General features: G+C 36.2%; 1 protein-coding gene across 1 annotated transcript; it reads right to left on the reverse strand.

Moving 5' to 3' along the window:
• Positions 1-2,288: 2,288 nt before the first annotated feature.
• CCR3 (C-C motif chemokine receptor 3) lies at positions 2,289-25,178 on the reverse strand. Its single transcript, XM_052001442.1, has 2 exons — positions 22,673-25,178; positions 2,289-4,180 (listed from the first exon to the last, which is right to left on the reverse strand). Exon 2 carries the CDS (start codon positions 4,175-4,177, stop codon positions 3,113-3,115), a length of 1,065 nt encoding a protein of 354 aa, XP_051857402.1. The 5' UTR covers positions 4,178-4,180; positions 22,673-25,178; the 3' UTR covers positions 2,289-3,112.
• Between the last annotated feature and the right edge of the window lie 795 nt (positions 25,179-25,973).

Below are 25,973 nucleotides of genomic sequence, written 5' to 3' on the forward strand. Positions count from 1 at the left end.
ATTGGTATTTTTGTTTAGATAAGTTTGATTTTCCTTTTTATCATGTCTTTTAGGATAAAGCCCTACCAATTCAATTGCTAGGTCAAAACTTATGATCGGTTTTATGCAAGTCTTTGCAAATTATCATGCTCTCAAATTGTTTGTCCTGTTCTACATCCTCACCAGTAATATATTAGTGTTTATTTCTCCACAATCTTTCTTCAATCATTAATTTGACTATTTTTGCAATTCGAGCAGATTCAAGATGGTATCTTTAGATTGCTGTGTCTCTGAAATTAGCAAATTTGACCATGTTCTAAGACCATTTGTAGTTATTATAACTTTCTTTCATGTCTTTTCACTATTGTTATATTGAGAAATATTACTGTTATAGATATTTCTCAATAAATTCTAGATGTCAGATTTTTATCTTATCTATTTACTTCAACTACTTTACTTAATATGTATCCTTACAAAATCCTTTTATCTATTGATTTTATTGATTTTAATCTCTATTTCTTATTAGATTTATTATTTTTAATATTTGCTCAATATTTCATAATGAAAATTGTTAATAATAGCTACTATTTATATAGCACTTTAAGATTTATAAAGTTTGACCCTCATGACAATCCTGTGAATTAATCATTATTATTATTCTCACTTTACAAAATGAAGAAACTGAGGCAGACAATTTAAATGATTTGTGTACAGGATAACATAGTGAAGTATCTGAGGCTGGATTTAAACTCCAATCTTCTTGTTTACAAATCCAATATTCTATCCATGATATCATTTGGCCTGTACTTTGGAAAGCTCAAGGAAGGAAGCATTTATGTCATCTGGACTGCTGTTGCTACAGAGCCCCAAGAGTCTCATGGAATATATATAAAACGTTACTTACAGTTCACAAGTATCATAGATAAAAATGCAGTTTCTCTCCAGAGTTAATGAGAATGTTATTCCTTTGTCTTTCAGCATTTTAAAAATATATTTAAATTTATTAAATCCAGAAAGAGTTAACTGTGCTATATGGTCCAAGTTCTGGACCTGAATCCATTTTTTTTTCTATATAGCTATCTCATTTCCGAGGAGGGTTTTTTGTTTGTTTGTTAAAGAGATTCTATTTTCTGATGTTTTGTACATAATAGTCTAAGTTCTTCAAATACAAAAGGACACCATTTGGAAGCCTTTTATGAGGGCTAAAAATAGTGGAACTCCTGAAATTTTTGTTTTTCCAAGACTCTCTTGAGTTTCTCTCTGATATAGCCTCTTGGACTATCCCCTTCATTATCTCAAAGAAAGAGTCCTTCTCTTACTTGTGAACTCTAGGCATCTCTTCTAGAACATGATATGGACAGAGTTAATCTTAGAAATCACTGAAAGCTCAGAACTGTTGGAATGTATAACTAATTCAACAATTTTGACTTATCAGGTTAAATCGATCTTGAAGCTGATTAGATTGATTTTCTTCCCCACTCCTATCCCCACTACAAATTACCTATTTGGCCTTGTGGATTTACAATCCAAACTTGGTGTTTTTCTTTTTTCTCTTTAATATAAACTAGGATGAGAAGACTTTCTTGACTTTCTCCTGGGACACACAAAATCCATGTATGACTTTTAGTTTCAAAGATGCCTGTGAATGATTCTGCCAGGGATATTGAGAATGGCAATAAATCTGACAATTTTTATCCATAGTTATTTAATCCCCTTTTATAAATAGGTTCTTAGCTCAACTGAAACACAATCCTATGTTCAGGTTAGAACTAAGTTGATAGGTTTTATGCTGAGACCACCAACTTGCTACTCATTTCCTGTAATTTCAGTCAGAAGAATGCCTTGTCATTCGTAATGTATGTAGAATGGGTGGCTTGTGGGGGGTCCACAAACATGGGGTTCTACAAATACTAAAGTAATATCTGTAGCTTTTGGAAGCCATTTAGGGGCAAAGTCTCAGAACTACATTTGCCAGAAAGCTACACGTGAGAATAGTAGCAATGTCTGACAGCCTTCTGGGAAACATAGTCTTATGACTCTCCTGTTAAGGAGAGAGGCTTTCTCACTCTCCAAGGATTGCAATATTCAAGTCCTCGAGTTGAATAATATGCATCAAATCCATTAACTATTAATAAGGGTAGCAACATCCAAATAGTTATGTTAGATAACTATATTGCTTCATGACAGGAAGGGCCAAATATTAAATATTCTTCTTCAGAGGAAGAGAGATGCATATTTGAAATAAAATATTTGAAAACTCCACACGTACAAGATTAATTTAATTAAAATTAACAGAAACTCATTATGAAGATGGGAAAATTGAAAAAATTTATTGAAAAATGATGCTGAAAAATAGGATTCTTTTTGCATGTTTACAAACTTATAATTGACAATTGCTGAACAACAAACAAAATCAATTTTATGTAATTCTGTAAAGAATTGATTTAAAGTCTGCTTTCCACAAAGTAGGTGGACATCCATTGACTGAGGAATCATTGAAAAAACTACAATATAGGAATATAATGGTATTTTACCATCCATATAAAAGGACAGATGAGAAATTCAGAGAAACATTGGAAGATTTATGCAAATGAATACAAAATGAAATAAGCAGAACCAAAGGCAAAGGATCCACAATTTTTACAATGATATAAATGAAGAAAAATCCCTAAAATGAAGTTGAACACTGAATACTTGAAAGTTGTAGAAGGACCTATAGAGCATATGTTAAAACCTACCTTTTCCTTTGTAACAAATAGGTAGAAGATTACTAGGACAGAATATTATATACCCTTCCAGGTGTGGTAACTACCAACTGATTTGCTTACTTGTTTTATTTTGTTCCAAGGGGGTAATGATTCTGGAGTAGAGAGACAACTTATAGGAAAATAATACAAAAAATAAAACATATCAAAATAACTTTTCTTGAATTTTGCTTTCCAGGCTTAGGTTTTGATTAGTAGATTGGCAAATTTCTTGTGTGAAAGTTCCATTTTCTGCTTATGTGTTTGACCTTATCCCAGAGCTAAGTTTTTTTGCCTGGAGTGTGGAATTTTGGTCTGGACAGCCAAATGCCCAAGAAGGTGTGGTCTCTACCATGTTTCTTTGGAGGAAAGGTTTATGTAATCTTGCCCTAAAATGCAGCAGAGAGCTCCTGCACTCCTGTGGATGGAGAAATCGAGCTGGCTCGTTCCAGCTTCTCACTAGGCAGGAAGGGGATATACTTGCACAGATGGACCACGATGTGTCTGTGGAAGAAGTGACAGAGGTATTTCCGAAATCGTTCCCCAACGAAGGCGTAAATCACGGGGTTGACACAACAATGAGTATAGGCAATCACTTCAGTTACTTGCATTGCCACATCCAGTTGTTTGCTTCTCTCGCAGTCCCCCTTAAAAAAAGATGCTTGAAAAGCAGAGAGAAGAAGGGTGAGATTATAAGGGGTCCAGAAAAGAAAGAAGACAATCATGATGACAAAGATGAGCCTGACTGCCTTATACTTCTTGTCATTCCGACATCTGAGCAGTTTTTTAATGATTCCCGTGTAACAGATGATCATGATGGCCAATGGAATAGCAAGGCCCAAGATGTTCATTCTCAGAGCATGGAAACGCTTCCATTTGTCTTCATTGTTCTCAGGATAATGAGGGCTGCATATCTGATTGTCCATGTCCTTTTGGGATTCATAAAAGATAAACTCGGGAAAAGCTGCCAGTGCTGACAAGCCCCATGTGATAATGCTAGTGAAGATGCCAAAAGTGACTGTCCTGGCTTTCAGGGCAAATACGGCATAGACCACAGCTAGGTATCTGTCAATGGTCAGCAGGACAATAAAGAAAATTTCACTGTATAAGCCCATATAATAAAAACCAGAGAGGAGCTTACACATAGTATGCCCAAAAACCCAGTTATTTTGCCTGGCATAGTGAATCCAGAAGGGAAGTGTGAGCAGGAAAAGCAGGTCTGAAATGGACAAGTTGAAGAGGTAGATGTTGGTCATACTCTTGAATCTCTTGTACTTAGTAAGAATCAGCACCACCATGACATTACCCAGTAGGCCCACAATGAACACAAAGGAGTACAGAGGAGGCAGGAACTTAGCTCCTAGATTCTTAATATTCATCTTTTCGCATGGAGACCCATAGTCATAGTCAAATGTGGTTGTTTCCTCCCTGGGATCCATGAAAGTCGTTTCCATGTCCTGGAGAGAGAGACAGATACAGAGGGAGACAGAAAAACAAAGACACAAAGAGATAAAATAGAGACAAAGAGGGAGGAGGGAAGGAGAGAAGGAGAGAGAGACAGAGAAAGAGATAGAAAGAGAGACAGACAGACAGAGAGAGACAGAGAGAGAAAGAGAGAGAGAGAGAGAGAGAGAGACAGAGAGAGAGAGAGAGAGAAAGAGAGAGAGAGAGAGAGAGATTTTTCTTTGTTTAAATGTGTAGTTGGATATAGAATGGAGTCAGAATTCCACTTTCCAATAGAAACACCATGGGGAAAAAAGGCTTTATGCTTCTTAAAAGTAAAAATTCCTACAGATCCCAAAGGAAGCTCAGAGGGGAACTTCCCCTCTGTGAGGGGAGTGAAGAAACAGAAAATCAGAGCTGGAACTAGAATTATTGAAATTCAGTACTTCTGCACAGACTACAATGAGGAAAGAAGCTGAGAATTTGGGGAAGTAAGAAGATATAAGGATAAAAGTGGGCCTGGGGGAGAAGCAGAAAGGAGTGTGAATAGCCAAACATCAATCAGAACATAATGGTGATCTCATAATAAAGCTGGGAGAAGCCTGTAAAGAGGTAGCAGCTTTAGGTTTTATTCCAAGAAAAACTTCCAAGCAATGAGAGCTGTAACAAAGTCACATGAACTGCTTTGGACTGTCGTGGATTCCCAATTATTCTCATAATGCCATGTTACCACATCTCTGTGAGATATCACAAGGATTCCTAGATTCCTTATTCTTAAGGTAGAAATTGATAACTAAACAAATTATCTGAGATCATCAAGAAGTTAATAGTAAAGTCTGTCATCTGACTTAGTCCAGACATTGATGACCAATATTTATAAAAATGGGCAAGGACATTAGAACTGATTTTCAAATAAATGAACAGAATACTGTAACTAATAACTAAACGATTGTTTTAATAACAATTATCATTCCTTTCTAGAAATACTGAACTGGAAAACAGTCTAAATTTTTATTCTGGAGAAGTGAAGTGGTTTTTTTTTTTTATTCAAAAAATAAATGTGATGTGGCAGTTAGGGGAGATGTTAAGTCCTTCTAGAGGGGCAATAATAGGAAAGTTATGCAACCAATGACTTAGGCTGATGATGAAGTTAATATGAAAAATGAATAAAAACAGTGTAACCAGTAGTCTTTCAACTCTTCTCCCCATTGACCATTCCTCTCATCATTGGTAAACTTCTGGGGAAAGTTTTTTTTGCATCTAATACCTCGTCATCCCCACTGCTCAAATCCAATGGCCTTTTTCAGTCCTCATCCTCTAGTGAATTCTCTGTAGCATTTGAATCTGATTGACCATTCTGTCATACTGAATATTCTATTCTTTTGACTTTGGAGATACCACATTCTGCTACTTCTCTTCCTTGTTTAATTAATCCTTTTATCTCTTGTTTTAGAGCTTCTCATTTGCTTAGCCCCTTAGGATGACCTTTCTTTTTAACTTGCTAAACTGAGTTTAATATTTTATCCCTATGTAAACTATCATATTTGTTCAAGTTTTAATATGTTTTTAGGACAGAAATTTTCAAATTTTGTGAGAAGCAGTTTATTTTTCATTTCTCTAATCTTCCACTTCAGATACACTTCAGCATGGCCCCATCTTAAATCTCACATTTTCAGAGTTTCAATTTCCTATCTGTAAAATGAGGGATCTGGATGTCATGTTCCCTAAGGTTACTTGTAACTCACCATCACAGCTAATATCTAGGATATTTCAAAGGATCCTGAATTTAAAATGTCATTTTCTTAAATATAAGTATATGTCCTTTCCCCTTTCTCAATGCTGTTTGTCAATCCTTCCCTATTCTTATCAGCACCCCATCTCATTCTTCACAGTCATTGTTACAAACCCTTTTCCCCCTTCTAAAATCCCCCAACTACACTCCATTTTTCACATTCTCAGCTAATCACTTAGATCTACTTTATTGGAAAGAAAATTCCTCTCCTTGGTTCAAAACTTCTCAACTAGATCATAAATTTATAGAAAGGGATCTTAGGGTTGTCCCATCTTTTGTACTTCTTCAGTCACTTCAGTTATGTCTGATTCTTTATGACTCTATTGGGGGTTTTCTTGACAGAGATACTGGAGTGATTTTCCACTTCCTTCCCCAGTTCATTTTACAGAGGAGGAAACTGAGGCAAATAGAATTAAATGACTTGGATTTGAATTCATGATGAATCTTCCTGACATCAGATCCAGAGCTCTATACACTGTGGTGCCACCTAGCTGCCCCATCTGTCTTCCTCTTTTTACAGAAGAACAAAGTTAGATCCTAAAGTAAAATGATTTGTCTAAATAAAACAAGGGGCATGTGGCTGAGCTAGGATTTCCATCCAGAAACTTTTACTCCAAACTCAGTTCTGCTTCTGTCCTTCCTTTCTTATTTGGTGCTACAACATTCAGTTGTTTCTCCTATTCCAAGACTTGGGGACTTGACATTAAAAATACACCATAGCAGCCAGAAGTGATCGTTCCAGTTTGTAAATATAATATAATATCCTGGAGTACAGTGACTCTGGATTCAGTAGGCCTGGTTTCAAATCCTATCTGTCATGATTACTACAAATGAGACCTAAGACAAATCAATTCAGCTACTGGGGCCTCTGTTTATTCATTTATTAAATCAGAATTTACTAGATGACTTCAGGGTTCCTTCCAATTCTAGATGTAGTATCCTATAATCCTCTCATTCTGGCTACATAAGAGTTGTCCTTTTTTTCCACCAAGGTTAACCAAGTTTGATTTGTGCCCATCATCTCATTCCATTTTACCATTTCCAGGATCTTGCCTCCATCATTCATCTCCTTCACTCTGATGTATCTGCAATTTCTATTTCCACAATTGGTTCATTTATATTTATCTACAAAGATATATAGATTTACTCAGTCATTAAAAACCCCCAAAACCTTTTCTTGGATCCTCCTATTTCTAATGTTCATGCTGTCCCTTTTCTTTCCTTTGCTTCTGGGAAAAGTTATATACACCCAATGCCTTCCCTTCCTCAGCACTTCCTCTTGTCAGTCTCTTGTAATCTAGTTTTCTCCTTTATTCTGCTCAACTGAAATTTCTCTTTCTGAAGTCATCAATTATTTCCTAATTGCCAAATCAGCGGCTTTTTTCCATTTCACATCCTTATCAACCTCTCTGAAATATTTGACACCATCCACTCCACCCACTCTTGGCTTCAGAAATCTCATTCTCCTAGTTCTCCCTCTACTTTTCTACCTGTTATTCTTCTGTCTCTTTGTATCTTTTTACCCATGGAAAGTGGCCATTTCCCAAGATTCTGTCCTTTGCATTCTCATTTTCTTTCTCTATACTCTCTCCTTTGTCAATATCATACACTCCCATGATTTCAACAATTGCTTCAGTTGAAAGATAACTTTCATCTGGGTCACCTACTGTTTTGTCAGTCATTGCACAAAATTTATAACTATTTTCATAATTCCTGAGTCATGAAATGTAAGAACTCAAAGGGATTTGAGAGACCATCATATCTTATTCTCATACATATATAAATGACATTTTGAGAGTTTAAATAACTTCCCTAAAGTCTCTTAGCTGGAAAGTGTTAGAGTCAGGAATTTAAAGCAAGAAATTCCATCTCCAAGTCCAGTGTCCTTTTAATTAGTTCAAAGCTACTTCCCTTCATTATTACATAGCACAGATTATTCTGATCAAAAGCAAAGATGGGATGTAGAACTTTTTAAGGTAACAAAGCTAAACTTCAATACTTATAGGGTCCATATTTTTGTTGATGTATGTCCTTCTTCCACTAACATGAATTGCAACTTGATAGACAATTTTTGAGAGTTTCTGTGGCAAATCCTGACTTCTGCTATTAATACATTTTGCCTTGTTCATTCATAGTGACCTAAAAAAACTTAGAGATTTCCTAGAACTAAAGGAATGATATCCAACATCTTCTTAGATTTAGACAGAGAGAAAAATGGGAAAAACTCACTGAATGAGATCTATTGCCTATACCAGATGTAGAAGAGTATTTGAGATGAGAAGAAATTTGAATTGGGATGTTTAAAACTATGGCCCAAGACTCTCTCCTAAAAACAAATGTTTCCTTCCTGGTTGGTTATTAAAAATGTGGCATGAGGCCTCTCTAAAAATCAAGCTAATTACAAATGAAATACAAAAACCAATGGGGAGATTACACCCTTCAGAACTTGAAACCACAAGTTGAAGTTTGATCTGATAAACCTGCAGAGGAAGCCACACTCTAAAATTAAAAGAAAAGATATCAGAGGTATGAGTAGTAGAGGTATGAAGAAAATAGACCTTTGACATCTTTCCAGAACTGGGCTTCTGGTCTAGGGCTGGGGACTTGGCAGCTTTTCTGTAGAGATGATCCCTGTAGAGCGATTTCAGGCATCCAACAATGAACTAGGTCAAAAATACAGTAGCTTTGGAGAGTATACCATGTGATTTGATATAAGATCACCTGTTCCTTACCTTCAGAAGCCATTTAAAAGCTTCTTAGCATTTTCAATGAGTATGACATTTGATACAGAGTTACCATAACCCCTGAATTTGCTTTTGGATTTGAAACCCAACTCTTGGGCTTATTACTTGTGTGACTTTGAGCAAATAACTTTACTGCCCCCGGTCCTCAGTGATTTCAGCTATTAAATTATAAATTAGAGTATTGAACTTGGTGGTCTTTGAGTTACCTTCTAATTCTTGATCTATATCCTTTTGAAATCAGGTGATCTTAAACAGGGCTTTTTAAACTTTTTCCACTCACAACTCTTTTTTACCTGAAAAATTTTTACATGATCCAAGGTATACAAAATATGTATGCAAATCAATCATTTACTGATAATAAAATAATGAAAAAAGTTACTGATAATAAAAAATAAAAATAATTCCATGACCCTCACATTGAATCGCAACCCATACTTTAAGAAGGTGGGGTAGAATAAGCCTGAATAAGAATCTATACAAAGTGCTTGCATATAGTTGGCAATAGGGGTAGAGAATGGTTTCTGTCATTTCTGAATATATCTTCAGAAGGATGTTTTGTTGTTCAGTTGTGTATAAGTCTTTGTGACCCTATTTTGGGTTTTCTTGACAGATATTTTAGTGATTTTCTACTTACTTCTTCAGCTCATTTTATAGATGAGGAAATTGAGACAGACAAGGTTAAATTTATTTGCCCAGAGTCATAAAGCCTGTAAGCGTCTCAGACTGGATTTGAACTCAGATCTTCTGAACTTGGGGCCAGGGTCTCCATCCACTGAACCAACTAGCTGCCCTTATACATATAGTCATTTTGCTCTGATGTAGTCAGTAGGTTTACAAGAATTCAAACTGTCCTATTTCTTGAAGTATTAGAATACATGTCCGTGCTATGTTTTCTTACCGAAGTATCTAATCAATTAGCAAAGACTTCATTTTAAGTATGGCTAGGCTGAAGGTTGCTTGCACAAATCATTGAAGTTTACCAAAGACCTTGAACCTCACTTGCTTAAACATTCTTATCTTTTAGGACAGGGTGGAGGTTTGTGGTTGAGTGTTTTTGGTAAGGAATATTTTATTTTTTCTAATTACAAGTACAAATAGTTTTCAACATTGATTTTTATAAGATTATGAGTTTCATATTTTTATTCCCTTCCATTTCTCTTTCTCAAGACTGCAAGCAACCTGATATTAGTTATACATGTGCAATCATGTAAACATATTTCCACATTAGTCATGTTGTGAAAGAAGAAACTGAACAAAAGAGAAAAAGTTACACACACACACAAAAATGAAAAAGTGAAAATAATCTGCTTTGATCTGCATTCAGACTCCAGAGTTCTTTCTCTGGATATGGATAGCCTTTTCCATCATGAGTCTTTTGGAATTGTCGTGGATCATTGTATTGCTGAGAAGAGCTCAGCAATCATAGGTGATCATTGCAGAATGCTGTTTTTAAGAATGGGGTTCCTTAAGCATTTTTTGTGTTGTGGATTCTTCTGAGAATCTGGCAAATCCTAAAAACACTTTGGAACATTGTTTTAAATGCATAAATGGAGCATATAAGATTATAAAACAAATTAATTATATTGAAATAGTTATCAATTTTTTTTAAAAAAAATATGATTTCATGGATTCCAGGTTAAGAACCCCTTTTGTGGAGGTAGAATTGATAATCCTTGGCTGCTGATTGGCTGTTGGTGTTGAGTGAGAGTTATGAGCAAAGAATTACATTAAAATTGTGAATCTGCAAAAGGATGATGGTACTCTCACAAGATAATGGGAAGCGTGGGGCAGCTAGTTGGTACAAGTAGATAGAGCCGTGGAATCAAAAAGAACCTGAGTTCAAATCCTGCATCAGACACTTGCAGCTGTGTGACCTCAGTAAATCTAATTTACTCCAATTGCCTTAAATATATGTATGGAACTTTGAGGGAGGGAATAATTTAATAAGTTCCATTTTGAGCTTGCAATGCCTATGCAGCATTAAAGTGGAAATATCTGGCAGATAATTGGAATTATAGAATGGAGCTGAAGAGAACTATTAAGGTTGAGTAATCCTGTACAGAATAATGATAACTAAACCTACAGGAGCTTATGATATTATTAAGTAAGAGTATAGGAAAGAAACAGAAGAGGACCTAAGTCACAATCTTGATAGACATCTTTACTTAGGGGGAAACGTGGTTGATGATTCCACACAAGAGATAAAGAAAGAACAGTCAAATAGGTCAACTCATCTTCAGTTCAAATTCAGTCTCAGACTCTTACTACTTGTGTGACCCTGAGCAAGTCAATTAGCCATTTGCCTCTTTTACTCTCCAGTATCTAAAGATTGGGATTCTCTTGCGTTTCTTTAGAGCCTTTTTTTTTTAAGTTTAGGTCTTTTTCCCTTTTGTTTAAAAAGAACATTTCATTGTCCCCAATAACCTGGAGAGTGGAGACATGGTCCATGAGCTCTTTTGATGGCTCTTCTAGGGATTAGCACAAATAGCAGTCACTTGGTCCTAGCCAAGGCCAAATGTTGTACTCTATGTAGGCCACTATGGATATCCCCCAGATCTCCATAAATGAGATTCTCAGACCTTTTTTGGGTGGGCCACTAGTAACTTCCCTTCTGTGGGAAACACTGCGGGTGGGATTTAATTTTGAAGATGTCATTTTTCTTACCTCATGTTGTTTTCTGAGTTGTTCAGCACCTTGAGAGCCATGCCCAGCTTCCTTTCCCTAGACTTATCAACTTCCTTCTCTTCATGTTCTTCTTCTTTTGCTTCTGCTTTAGTCTTAAAACTTCTCTTTCATTTCAATTCCTTCTCCTCCTTCACCTTTCCTTCTCCTTGAGTTCTCCTAAATTTCCCCTCTTCAAAGCCCTTATCTGGGCTTTGAGTTTCTTCTTGAATCACTATCCTATACTGTCTCCACAAAATCAACTCAAATCCTCAAAGCAGAATAGGAAAGAGAATTCAAAAACCCAAGAAGGCTCAGCAGAGGAATTAGAAGGAGAGAGAATGTCCAGAGATCTCGCTTGGATGAGTAGAGAGCTCAGTAGTTATCAGAAAGGACAACAGCTAACTGAGCTTGAGCCAGACATCATGGAATCAATTTACATGGAATCAGACATCAATTTAATTCACTTCAACAACAACCATTACACAGTAGAGGCAGAGGGAGACAAAGGGTGTGGGAACAGCATGTGAGAAGTCTGGGAAGCTCTTTGGGCTTTAAAAAGAGCTAATAGTATCTAAACAAGTTCTTCAGCTGAGGCTGTGGGCACTGAAGCTCTGATTCTGGAGGATGAGGTGAATTTAGCAGTTGTTTTAAACCCCTTGGGAAACTATGCTTTGTTTTCCCTTTTTTGTTTGTTGAACCCTGGCTATTTCTGCTACTTGTGACCACTGTGCTTGTAGGGTCAGTGCAGAGATTTTCTCATGATTCCAATGGAATGCAAACTCCTTCAGGATAGATTTTGTACTGTCGTATTTTCACATGGTAGGCACTTAATGATAAGGTACTTGTTTCTGGAGAAGACTGCTGAGCCAGCAAATAGACAAAAATATCTCAGAGATGGGATTTAATCTATGATCTTGTGAATCTTCTCGATATTACATAAAATGCTATCCAGGATTTTGGCACTGAATTATTCATTGTGTAGTTAAGTCTCATTATTATTATAAAATAATAATAATAATAATAATAACTGACATTTATTTATATAATAGTTTTAAGATCTCAAGGTACTTTATACTCATTATTTCATTTGAACCTTATAACAGCCCTATAAGGTAGATAGCACAATGAATAGAATTCCAGACCTGGAGTCAGGAAGATCTGAATTCAAATCCAGCCTTAGACACTTACTAATTGTATGGCCCTAGGAAAATTACTTAAGTTTGTTTATCTTAATTTCCTCATTTGTAAAATGGCAAACAACTCCAGTATCTTTGCTAAGAAGACTCCAAATGAGGTCACAGAGTCGCACATAGCTGAAAGTGACCAAACATCAATAGGCATTATTTTCTCCATTTTACAGATGAGGAAACTGAGACTCAGAGAAGCTGATTTGCCTAGGGTACCACTGCAGATAAATGCCAGAGGCAGGATTTGAACTTGAGGTTACCACTTTATCCTCTCCTCCATGTTATCTCTTAGGGAAGTCCATACAAGAATTATACCTCCAAAAATTCTGATTTTATCTTGAAATGGATAGCAGGCTAATTGGCAAGAACATTAGGACCAGAGGATCCAGGGGACTTTTCCTAGAATCTGTCATTTACCACCTTTTTGACCTTGGACAAGTGACCATTTCCCCTATTTTTCTCACCTGTAAAATATGAGGAATGCCCTAAATGGGTTCTAAGAATCTTCCATCTGAAGGTAAGAAGTTTTTCCTGTTCCTCTTTAATATGTCTGCTCTTCCCTCCAAAGTGGTCTCTAGTTTATTCTGTATGTCGAGTATTTGTGCATAGCCATTGGCACATTGTCTTCCCCATTAGACTGGGAATTTCTTGAGGGAAGGAATTGGTTTTTACCTTTCTCTGTATCCCCAGAGCTTAGCCCAAAGTAGTTCCATAATAAATGCCTGCTGACTTGAGTGTCTTAACTCTAAAACTTTATGATCTTGTGACTTCTATGCTATCTTCTACATCTTCAACATTATTCTTGCAGATTTACACTTTACCAACGAATGATGATTTCAAATTACAACATGGCTTGAAGTTTGTGGCTTCCCATAGTTAAGAAGGTTCCCATATATAACCAGGTTAGGAAATGGGCAAAACATTCATGTGACACCTTGAGTTAATTTTCAACCATCTCTGTTTTACTCATCTTTTTCTCAAGGGTTCTTTAGGGGTTAAAATATTCATAAGCTGGATTTTCCCTTTTGTTCTGACTCTTTTTTTCATAACATGACTAATGTAGAAATGTTTAATATGATTGTACATGTATAACCTATATCAGTTGCTTGCTGATATTGGGGAAGAGGGAAAAGAAGGAAGGAGGGAGAAAAATTTGGAACCCAAAATCTTAGCAAAATGAATGTTGAAAACTATTTTTACATTTAGTTGGAAAAAAATAAAATAATATTAAGTGTAAAACCAAAAATAAATAAATAATGTGTGAGGTTTTTGTTTTGTTTTGTTTTGTTTTTGCTGAGCCTTTTGGCTCATTTGGGGTTAAGTGACTTGCCCAGGATTACACAGCTAGGTGTTAAGTGTCTGAGGTCAGATTTGAACTCATATCTTCCTGACTTCAGGGCTGGTGCTCTCTCCACTGTATCACCTAGCTGTCCCTTGTGAGCTTATTCTAGATGCTAAAATGAGATCCTATTTATTGACTGTACTCCTACGCATTGCATAAAGTATGGAAGACTACATTAAATGTGATGAATTGTCTACTAAATGCATATGGAACGATATAATCATGATGATGATCAAGTTGAATAGAACATAGGCTGGAGACCTGAACGCCATTAACTTATGTGCTTTGGGCAGCTAACTGATGCTCTTTGGTTCTGAGTTTCCTCATGTCCAACTAGGGGTTTACATTTAACATGGTATAAATCTATGATCAATTCAATCCAACAAGCATTTATAAAGAACCAACACCTTACAAGGCTATTATACAGCCCTGAACTTACAAAAACAAAAATAAATGAATTTGCCCTTAAAAGTCTAACAATTTAATGGAATTCTATCCATTTTAGGGAAGAAAAATGAATTTTCTTTTGTTAGTTAATAATCTAATTAAAATAATCTGTGATCTTAGCTTCATGAAAGTAGCTATTAGTAAATTACATTTACTAATATATTTATTATACATATTTGAAACCTCACCAATATATTTGATATTCTCACATTTTGTATTTCATAGCTGAGATGACAGATTCATAGATATATAGCTGGAAGGAATCAGAAATCCAACCTTCTCAAATGACAAAAATTACAGAAACTGAGGCTTGAAAGGGATTAAGTGACTTGCTCACTATTCCACAGCCTGTAAGGATCTGTGTCTGGCTTCAAATCCATGTCTTTAAGCCCTACAATCCACTCTGCATATTACATGACCTGTCAATTCACTAACACCTATGATGAAGGCATATATTCTTACATAAATCAATTAAAACTCATCTTTCTTTTTTTAAAAAAAAAAAGGCATGAACATAAATGATCTCATTAGACCAATTCCTTTAGCACCGCCTCTCAGACCAGGCTGGATCACAGGGGCTGTTTGTACCTGTCTGGGCAAGCATTGCAGATAGACTGGAACTTTAGAAGGAAGACATATTTATCTTTCAAGACCAAAAGCGTAGCCCATGGTACAGTTAGGAAAGTGAAGCTAGTTTTGGATAATCAGTGTTACTCAATGAGCTGTATAGGTAAAGGCAGACTCCATATTTTAGGGAACTAAAGCAGGGAATCAGGAAGCTAGTACAAGGAGTCTGGGAGTTCGTATCAAACCATAGTTTTGACAGATGCAAAGACCTTAGCTATCATCTAATTAAATCAGAAAAAGTATATTAGCCATACCTTTGACCTTTCCACTGAATGAGCAATAGTTGTGCTTCTCATGACCTTGACTGTCTTAACTTAATTCTGGTCAACCAAGAAAAAAGTATGGGGCTCAGTGGGTTGCCCCAGATACCCCTTGTGCCGTTTTCACAGAGGATCTCGATCTCCATTTGCTTCTACTTTAAACAGGGGAGGTAGGGACTTCATGAGCATTATAGGAAAGGAGCTATGCCCTAGACTTTGTAATAGTCAAGAAGGCGAATGATAAATCTAGCCAAATGCACACCTCAAACTGAGGGAAAACAAAAAAATTTAAATGACTCGAATCATGTCGGTATGAACCTATGAGCAAAGACTCAAAAACAGTTAAACAGTGTTTATTAAGCTCTTACTATGGGCCAGACACTGTGCTAAACACTGAGGATGCAGTGAAAGGCAAAAGGTCGTCCCCATTCCCAAGGAACTCACAATTTAATGGCAGAACTACAGATTAAAAAATTCTTTATGCACAAGATATATGAAGGGTAAATTGGAGATCATCTGAGAAGGTAGACATTAAGATTATGGAGGACTGGGAAAGGCTTCTTTCAGAAGATGTGGTAATAAGTGTTCTTACTCTAGAGTCCATGACCTTGTTTTGATGGATGATAGATAGATGGACAGATGGATGTATGGAAGGATGAATGGATGGATGGATGGCTAGATGGATGGCTAGATAAATGATGTTTAAATAGATGGAAAGATATAGATAAATATAGATATATAGAAATATATATACCTCCATTTCATTATCATTTTTTTGCAATCATATAGTTTATGCATTTAGAAACATTATACTATAAAGAGGCTTCAACCAGACTGCCAAAGGGGATCATGAGACAAAAATAATAATAAAAATTAAAAATTAAGAATTTCTACTCAAGAGAATAAGATTCTAAAAATGATTGTTTGTTTATTTGTTTTTTTAAAAGCTGCAATGACAAGTGATCCTGTTCTAGGAGAAAAGGGGAGAGGTGAGTGTTACTGATTCCTGGATCAGTGTCAGACAATTGTCATCCCCTGAGTTCTAGATTCCCTTGAACCTCTTTTTGTATTGCTATTTTTTCCATGCAGAAGCTACTAGTATGTATGGTAAAAAGAGAAGTAGATTTAGAGTTAGAGGACCTAGTTACAAAATACGATTTTCCTGTGTATGACCTATGTGGCCTTAAGAAAAAGTCACAATAGATTCTAGGCTATAAGATGCTCTCAAATAAATTTGGGGCATAATGGGAAACTTCAGGAAACTTGGATGCCTTCATGTTATTCTGCTTTCAAACACTATTAGACTGGAGGGGCAATCTAGTGGTTGGTCAATGGTTATCTCTTGATGAATAAATGGGGTGGGGGCCTGTATTAAATATTTAACAACCGCCTCACTGAAAAATGCACACATGACATACTTCTAAATTTAATCTATGTTTAATGTTTTTTTTTCCTCCATCACTTAAATCTAGACAATTGATAAAGCAATAACTCAAGTCCTGATTTGTAGTATTTTCTGAGTGTAAATTCTCACATGGAAAATTTAACAATCAGCTTTTAGGTATCTGTGGCAGCTAGGTGGAACAATAGAGAGGAAGCTGAGACTGGAGTCAGAAGCTTCAAATCTGGCCTCAGATACTTATTAGCTGTGTGACCTTGAGCAAGTCACTTAATCCCATTTGCCTCAGTTTTTTCATCTGTAAAATGAATTGGAAAGCAATAGCAAACCAGTCCAGTTTCTATACCAAGAAAACCCCAGATAGGGTTCCGAACACTCACACACAAATAATTGAACAACAATGAAACAAAGTCAGCTTCTCATGAAGATGTGCTTTTTGAGTGCCTAAGAAGGCTTTCTAATCAAGTCTTCCAGATGACTGAAGTGTTCAGAAGGACAGCTCCTATGCTTCATGACAGAATTCAAATTCATAACAATTTTTGATATGAAGCAACAAAGAGCTGAAGATAACAAAATGAAACGTAAAGAGAATTAATATAAAATATTGCAATGGAATCCGAAAAGTCAAGTGTTCAAATAAAAAAGGGGGGAGAACCCCTCCCTTAATAGTAATTCATCTAAAAAAGATCTGGGTTTTTGGAGGAATGCAAGCTGAAGATGAGTCACCCTGCTGAAGATAAGGTCATATGGGGTTGGGTAAAACCGATTAAATGCTATTGCTAATACATGTACATACAATACATCCCAAATCTGATCATGTCTCCCCTTTACTCAGTAAACTCCGATGGCTTCCTTTTGCCTCCAGGATCAAAGAGAAAATATTCTGCTTGGCATTCAAAGCCCTTTATAACCCAATCTTTTCTTACCTTTCCAGTTTTATTCCCTGACATATCCTTTTGGATAAGTAACCATGGCCTCCTGTCTGTTACTCAAACAAAATTCTTCATCTCTTGTCTCCAGGTATTCTTTCTGGCTGATCCCCAAGCCTGGAAAGCTCTTCCTTCTCCTCTCCAACTATTGACCTCCCTAGCTTCCTTTCAATCCCACTTTCCTAATCCCTCTTAATTCCAGTACTTTTCCTCTATTAATTATTTCCTACTTATCCAGTGTGTAAATGGCTTTGTATATATTTATTTGCACATTGCCTCGCCCATAAGATTGTGAGCTCTTTGAGGGCAGGGATTGTCTTTTGCCTCTAAGCATATTGTAGGTGTTTAAAAATGTTTATTGAATGGCATATAACTTTATAGTTTGCAATGCTCTGTCTCATCCATGACCTCATTTGATTCTCAAAATAATCCAGTAAATAATGACAAGTTTTCTTGTTTATTATATAGCTTGGGTAACTGAAATTCAGAGAGATTGTGTAATTTTTTTGTTTTGATTTGATTTAAGATCTCAAGACTAGCTTGTGGCAGAACTGGACCACAACATGAACAGAATAGGGAGGTGATTCTTCCCACATAGACATACTTACATTATACTGGGTTTAACATATCTGGAGTATTGAGTTCACTTGTGGGTGCCCTCATTAGACTGTAACTTCCTTGAGGGTGAGGATTATCAGCATTTGGCAAATAGTGGGTAACTGATAAAGATTTACTCATTGGTAGTTGATTGCCACCTTTTAAGAGGGATATGGACAAACTGGGGCACATTATGAATGTTCTGAACTAGAGGTGTTTAACCTGGAAAGGTGAAGACATAGCTGGGGGCTGAGGCCAAAAAAAACTTATAACATGAAAGTTTCAAGGGCCGTGTGGTAGAGAAAATAGACATTACTATTTCTAGAGTGGGAATTATTTTTTTTTATTTTTTTTAAATTTAATTTTATTTAATAATAACTTTGTATTGACAGAATCCATGCCAGGATAATTTTTACACAGCATTATCCCTTGCAATCACTTATGTTTCATTTTTTCCCCTCCCTCCCTCCTCCCCCCCACCAATATGGCAAGCAGTCCTATATATGTTAAATATGTTGCAGTATATCCTAGATACAATACATATTTGCAGAACCGAACAGTTCTCCCGCTGCACAGGGAGAATTGGATTCAAAAGGTAAAAATAACTCGGGAAGAAAATCAAAAATCAAATAGTTCACATTCATTTCCCAGTATTCCTTCTTTGGGTGTAGCTGTTTCTGTCCATCATTTCTCCAATGAAACTCAGTTAAGTCTCTTTGTCAGAGAAATCCACTTCCATCAGAATACATCCTCATACAATATCGTTGTTGAAGTGTATAATGATCTCCTGGTTCTGCTCATCTCACTTAGCATCAGTTCATGTAGGTCTCTCCAAGCCTCTCTGTATTCATCCTGCTGGTCATTCCTTACAGAGCAATAATATTCCATAACTTTCATATACCACAATTTACCCAGCCATTCTCCAATTGATGGGCATCCATTCATTTTCCAGTTTCTAGCCACTACAAACAGGGCTGCTACAAACATTTTGGCACATACAGGTCCCTTTCCCTTTTTTAGTATCTCTTTGGGGTATAAGCCCAATAGAAACACTGCTGGATCAAAGGGTATGCACAGTTTGATAACTTTTTGGGCATAATTCCAGATTGCTCTCCAGAATGGCTGGATTCGTTCACAACTCCACCAACAATGCATCAGTGTCCCCGTTTTCCCGCATCCCTAGAGTGGGAATTATTAACCTTTATCAATCTAGTGAAGTCTAGTGACCCCCTTCTCAGAATAGCATTTTTAAATGCATTTAAAATACATAGAATTACAAAGGAAACAAATTATATTGTAATATAGTTATTAAAATATATTAAAAGATAAATTTATGGAACTCAGTTTAAGAATGCTTTCTCTAGAAGCCAGAAGTATGACCAAGAAATATATCATTGGAAGGCAGATTGGGGTTTAATGGAAGGAAAATCTTTCTAACGTTCAGAGATGGCCAATAAATACTTGTAAAATAATGAATTCTGTCTCATTTTGGAGCAGAAGCTCAATGAATATCTGTCTTCAGAGGTTCCTGTATGGGATGAAAGGTTAAAATGGATGACCTTGAAAGTCTCCTATATTGCTACAATTCTAATTGATGATGGCATTAACATCTTTTTTTTTTTTTTTTTTTGCTAGTTGCCAGCATCAGTTGGCCTGTGATCTCTAGGGTGAATCTGGGTAGTTTTGGGTAGGTTTCTATTGTTCTCAAGCAAAAGAGACTTTACCTCATTTTCTTATATTTCATCCTACCCTGAGCAATAAGCTTAGCACATTATACACTTTGAATTAGTCTGTTTCATGCACCTGCTAAAAAATTGTTGATCTTTTTAACATTTATGACAGGAAGCTCAAAGATTGGATCTGGATTTAATTACTGGTGTTGCCATTGAAATTGATTTTCAGTTCTTCAGTGGTAAGTATTAGAGATTTTTAGCAAGAAAGAAGAGATTGTGGTTGTTCTAGTAGCTTCTGGGATGAAACAAATGCATTGTGGCACAGTACAACCCAGGAGGGCCATTTGTGGACTTGTATTCATTCCATCTGAGCCAGAGAAGTAGAGATTTCAAGCTTGAAGGAGCACTGGTAGTCATTTACACTGGCCCCCGCATTTTACAGATGAGGTGACTTTACCCAAAGTCCCACAAATCTCAGGATCATTCAGAAGTCAGGATCCAAACTCAAGTCCTGTAATCTTTTCCTACTGAGTGAGGTAATGTTCCTGGATTTCCAAGTTAGTGGAATTGCAGATTTTCCTGGCAATTGTGCATGCTCTCCTTCAACTATGGTATGTCAGGGATGAGCATCATTGGGGTGGGGAATGTTAAATAGTGAATTCTAAACGAGATCTGTAAGAGCTCATTTTTCTGGCTCTTCAAAAAAGGACTTCCTCCCTTGGCATAAAGACAGTTTAGTCACTAGATGCTAGGGATAACTTCATAGTCAACATTAAGCTGTAGAATGATTTAGGCCCTGTAAAATTTTAAAAAAAACTATCTATTTTCACCATCTTTACCTGAAGTTTATTTCAAAGAACTTCCCAACCTATTTCCAAATACCTCAGTTACAATCAAAACAACCAGTCATTTCAGACAATTTATTGGGGGGAAAACAATTAATTAAATTGGTTATCAAGGAATTGATTAAAAACTGTTGTTCAGCTGATGCTAAGTGAACTGAGCAGAACCAGGAGATCATTATATACATCAGCAATGATACTGTATGAGGATGTATTCTGATGGAAGTGGATCTCTTTGACAAAAGGATCTAACTCAGTTTCAATTGATCAATGATGGACAGAAGCAGCTACATCCAAAGAAAGAACACTGGGAAATGAATGTAAACTGTTTGCATGTTTGTTTTTTTCTCCCCAGGTTATTTTTACTTTCTGAATTCAATTCTCCCTGTGCAACAGGAGAACTGTTCGATTCTGCACACATATATTGTATCTAGGATATATTGTGCCATATTTAACATGTATAGGACTGCTTGCCATCTGGGAGAGGGGGTGGAAGGAGGGAGGGGAAAAATCGGAACAGAAGTGAGTGCATGGGATAATGTTGTAAAAAATTACCCTGGCATGGGTTCTATCAGTAAAAAGTTATTTTAAAAAATATTGTTCAATAAGAGATAGTATCTTTAGATCCCTCCAGGGCATAGAAGGCCAAAGTGATTCAGAGGATAATGTGTTGGAGGCTGAGTAAGGAAGATCTGAGTTCCAATGTGGCTTCTAATGCTTACCAGTTGTGTCCCTTGGTAAATATTTATCTTCTTTTCGCCTCAGTATTCTAATTTGTAAAATGGGAATAAAGATAGTACTTACCTCTTAGATTATTGTGAGGATCAAATGAGACAACTTTATGGAGATTGTCTTTGCATGTATTTTGAAAATAGAAAGCTATTATTATGAGATAACTTTAAGTATTATATTGCTGTTGACTATTATTGGTGGTGGTGGTGTTATTGTTATTATCTTACTAGTCAATTTGAATCAAAGGCAATTTCCCAAGTGTGTGATTAAGAAAGAAGGGGTGAATATGATTATTTTTAGTCTGTAGCCAATGCTTCTATATAAAAATTTTTTTATTTTTTTTAAAGTTTTAAAATTTAAAAGATCTCTCTCTTGCTAATATAATTGTATTGTCTCTAGCATTTGTCCTTTTCCCCACTAAATGAAATAAACACAGATTAAGGATCAGAAAAATGGGGGGAAAGCTCTTCTAAGATATAACTAGGTAGTACAGTGAATTGAGTGCTAGGTTTAAAAACAGAATGATTCATCTTCATGAATTCAAATCTGGTCTCAGACACTTACTATCTATGTGACCCCGAACAAATCCCTTCACCCTGCTTGCCTCAGTTCTTCATCTGTAAAATGAACTGGAGAAGGAAATGGCAATCCAATTCAATATCTTTGACAGGTAGATCCCCAAATGAGGTCACAAAGTCAGATACAACTGAAAAAATGACTCACCAACAACAAATTCTAAGAACTAAAGATGTACAGAAAGCTAAGTGAATTGCAAGGGAAGAGAACAAGTATTTATCAAATGCCTTCTATGCGCCAGGTACTGTGTCAAAGGCATTATAAATATTGACGCTGACAATTTGATGGAATATTGGAGGAATGAGCAAAAATAAAGGCAAAAATAAAGATGTCAGAGATAGAAGGAAGAGTACTTCAAGCTACATATTATCCCTTCAGGGATTTCTGGGCACCAAAGCTTCTATCCATGGACATCTTCCTTCCACCACCACCACTTGAGACACTGTTTCTGCCAATCCCTTCTATTTCCTACACTACGGATGTACAGAGACCTGAGAAGGATATATATCTATATATGTGTATGTGTATGTGTGTGTGTGTGTGCATATATATGTGTATGTATATATACGTGTGTATATATATACATATATATGGTTACATATATTTTTAATATAGTCCCTTCCCACATAAATGGTCCCTGTTGACTTTGACCCCGTATTAGCCCACAATAAGAAAAGAATGAGAAAAACGGATACCTGACACTGCCGCAAAGTCCTTTAAGCGTCCCGTCCCAATGATACCTTGGACCTTGGACCTAGTCACCAGTGAAAAGAAGATAACTTTTGATTCAGAGTAAAGTAGGAAACACTTAGCTTCCTGTTTTAAAGATGATTAGTTTAAGAAGCTTTTGCAAACTTTCAAGAATACATGAAGTATGAGGAAGTCCTTTTCTGATATTTGAGGCTAGTATTCTCTTGGTGGGGCAATCTGTCAGATGAAGCAGATAAGAGTTCAGTACTACTTCTCTTATCCTTATATGTTTTGCAGGCCCTTATGATGTTTATTTCTCTTGTGTGGAAGGGATTTTAAAAGAGAAGATACCTTACTAAAAATTCTTATCCTAGTGTCCAAGAACTTCTACTTCTTCTATTTCTTCTTCTTATTATTATTTTACTAACTGTAAGGTATTTCAATAGAATGGTTTCTTTTATAATGCTATGTATTTTATACATCTAAAAACACGAGCTAGGATCCATCACTTCACCAAATTGCCTCAAAGAGGTCCACAATGTAGAAAAGAGGTTTAGAATCACTAGGGAATAGTCAAAGGTAGAGGACAGGTGCTCCATTCTTAGCCTGAGAATCAGCTCCCAAATCCTGGGTTGCTGTTTACCTTCTGGGCATTAAGCATGTGCTTCAGGTCTTGAACACTGATTTTATACTTCCATTTCCTTTAGTTGCTGGGCTATTGTCTTCTGAGATAAGGCAGTAGCGTTTTCCTGCCTCCTGCTCCTGTTTTGTTACTTCTCCCTAGAAATGCTCAAAAAAAAAAAAAAAAACCCAAAACCCAAACTCTTAGAAGTCACTTAATTTAATTTGTGGGGCATAGTTCTTGGTTCCCATGCCAGATCATGGAGTGCCAATGGGCCCCTCTGTGGATCATAGACATTGCTCCTCTTTCTGCTCTCATATTCTGCTAATTAGTAATACCAATACTTCTTGACACTTTGACCCTTAGGGAAGTTCAAGATACAGGAATAAGAACACACCTTTCATTGGTCTATGTTGAATATAGATCTAAGTTGGTGTCAGCATTAATCATTTAAATGACTTAAAATGACTAATTTAAGATTAGGGGTTTCTCAATGACTTATCAATGATCACTCTAGCCAATGCTACCCTTCTGAACATTGTGAACTCCGGTGATACAATTAGAGGGTGGGCGATTAAAGTAAAAAGGGTTGACTTAGTATATCATATGCTCGTGTAATGTCAGTATAGCTTATACCTTATCTCAGAGATCAGGAAGCTGGGATTAATTCTGCTGACATGACTTATAATTATCTACCTGTAAATATATAACCCTTAACTGAAATGAAAAGTCCAATTATTCTTTGGGAATCTAGTTTATATTTATCTGATTTGTTTATCCCCATCCAGGTAGGATCTGGAAATATCCTTATCTGGCAGTTCTCCTAAGGGTAGTTATTAGTCTGGATTCTTCTATGATACATTTGGCCCTATATATATGGAAGCCAGAAACTTCATTGTATTACACCCTGCGAAAGATAGCCATCACTTCCCCTTATAAGCACTCAGGTTCACAAGGCATACAACAAGTTTATTCATATAACATGGAACCAGAAAGTTCTTGGAAATGAATCCACAGCAAGTCCACAATTTTTTTTCCCAATAGGTTATTGCTTCTCCCCAAGGACTTAATAAATTCTTCTGACTATCAGTACTGGGTGTGGTCCCACGAGAGGCAAAAAATTTGCTAGAGAATCCTTAAAGAGGCAAAAGCAAAAGGTACAAGTGACCTTCCAGTTAATCTTGTAAGAGCCTTAATCATCCTTCTTGTATATAGTATAATTCTGACTTGGGACTTAGTAAAAAGGAAGGATTAGATATTCCCTTCATGGCAAATCTTTGTAGCTCCCTCCCACACTTTTGAAGACTTTTCCTTTGGTCACTGCTTCCTGAGAGTCACTTTTTTCTGATCTCTTTTTCACACTAGCTCTTTAACCTTCTTCATTGATTAGCCCCCTTTTCTGCCATTCTCACCCATCCCTGGTGGGTTTTATTAGTTCTTCTTTGTGCTTTTTGGCTTTTGCTCTGCCTTTCATTGATGTTCTAGTCACCAAGGATGCATGTGGTTATGTTCTCAGTCAGCATTGCAGTCTATTTTCCTACCATAGCTATTGCTCCACTTTCTACTGAATGAGATTTTCCTCCCAGGAGATCCTAAGGGTCGTAGTTTCAGAGGTGTGATTGCTGTGTATCTAGAAAGTCATCAGGAGAAAATGTTAATGAAGGGACCAACAGGTTTTCAAGTTACAAAATATACTTCGGTACTTTTGTGAACTTTATTACATATGGCAAGATGATTATGAAAGTCACCCAAAATTTCCCCTTTACACTAAGAATGGGAAGTTGACTTTCATTCTTTATGAACAGACACCAGAGTCTCTTCAAGTAGATGCCCCTCTCCTTATTCACCAATCACTTATGGTCTTTACAGAGTCAAGTCACTGATTCACAAGAAATGAACATGGGCCAATGAGAAATTAGAAAGCAAATGAAAATTTGAACTGAAATAAAAACTGGAACTCATAGTGTAATCAATAATTATATTTCTTCAGGAAATCATGCACTTATATTGACTATTTCACTGATAACCATATTGGTAATTATAAGTATCAGTACCAATTATCACTAAGCTGGTAGAGGAAACAATTAAAAAGATTTTATTTTCTTTTCCTCCCATCTTCCTGGATGGGAAGAAGGCAAGGAGTAGGGGAGTAGGTTGGAAAAAGGCCTTGTATATCAAATTTGACTATTCAAGCAAAGCAAATCCCTACCATTGGCTATATCCAAAAATGCATGTCTCTTTTTTCATCCTCAATCATAGTCACTAGTCACTGAATTGGTCAGTCTTTCAAAGTTTTCCTTTTCCTTTACGATGTTGTTATTGTATAAATTATTTTCCGAACATCATTTTACACATTGTTTCTTATGAAAATAGTATTCTATTAGATCTGTACATCATACTTTATTCCACCATTTCCCAATTTACAGTTTTCTCATTCTGGGCTATGAAAAAAAGAGCTCCTATAAATATTTTTGAATAGATGCATCCTTTTCCTCTTTTCACTCTGATAAGTAGATCTACTAGTAGTAGTATTACTGGCTTAAATGGTTTGTGTAGTTCAGACTTTTTTTGGATATAGTTCCAAGTTGCTTTTCAAAATAGCTGGACCAATTCACATTTCCATTGATATATAAATATTTTAATTAATACTTTAAAAATCTACTAAAAATCTCATTAACTAGGCC

This window comes from Antechinus flavipes, chromosome 5 (genome assembly GCF_016432865.1).
Source record: "Antechinus flavipes isolate AdamAnt ecotype Samford, QLD, Australia chromosome 5, AdamAnt_v2, whole genome shotgun sequence".
Lineage (NCBI taxonomy): Eukaryota > Metazoa > Chordata > Mammalia > Dasyuromorphia > Dasyuridae > Antechinus > Antechinus flavipes.

Excerpts from the sequence above, each read along its gene's own strand:
- CCR3 (XM_052001442.1), bottom strand. The coding sequence starts at position 4,177 with ATGGAAACGACTTTCATGGATCCCAGGGAGGAAACAACCACATTTGAC.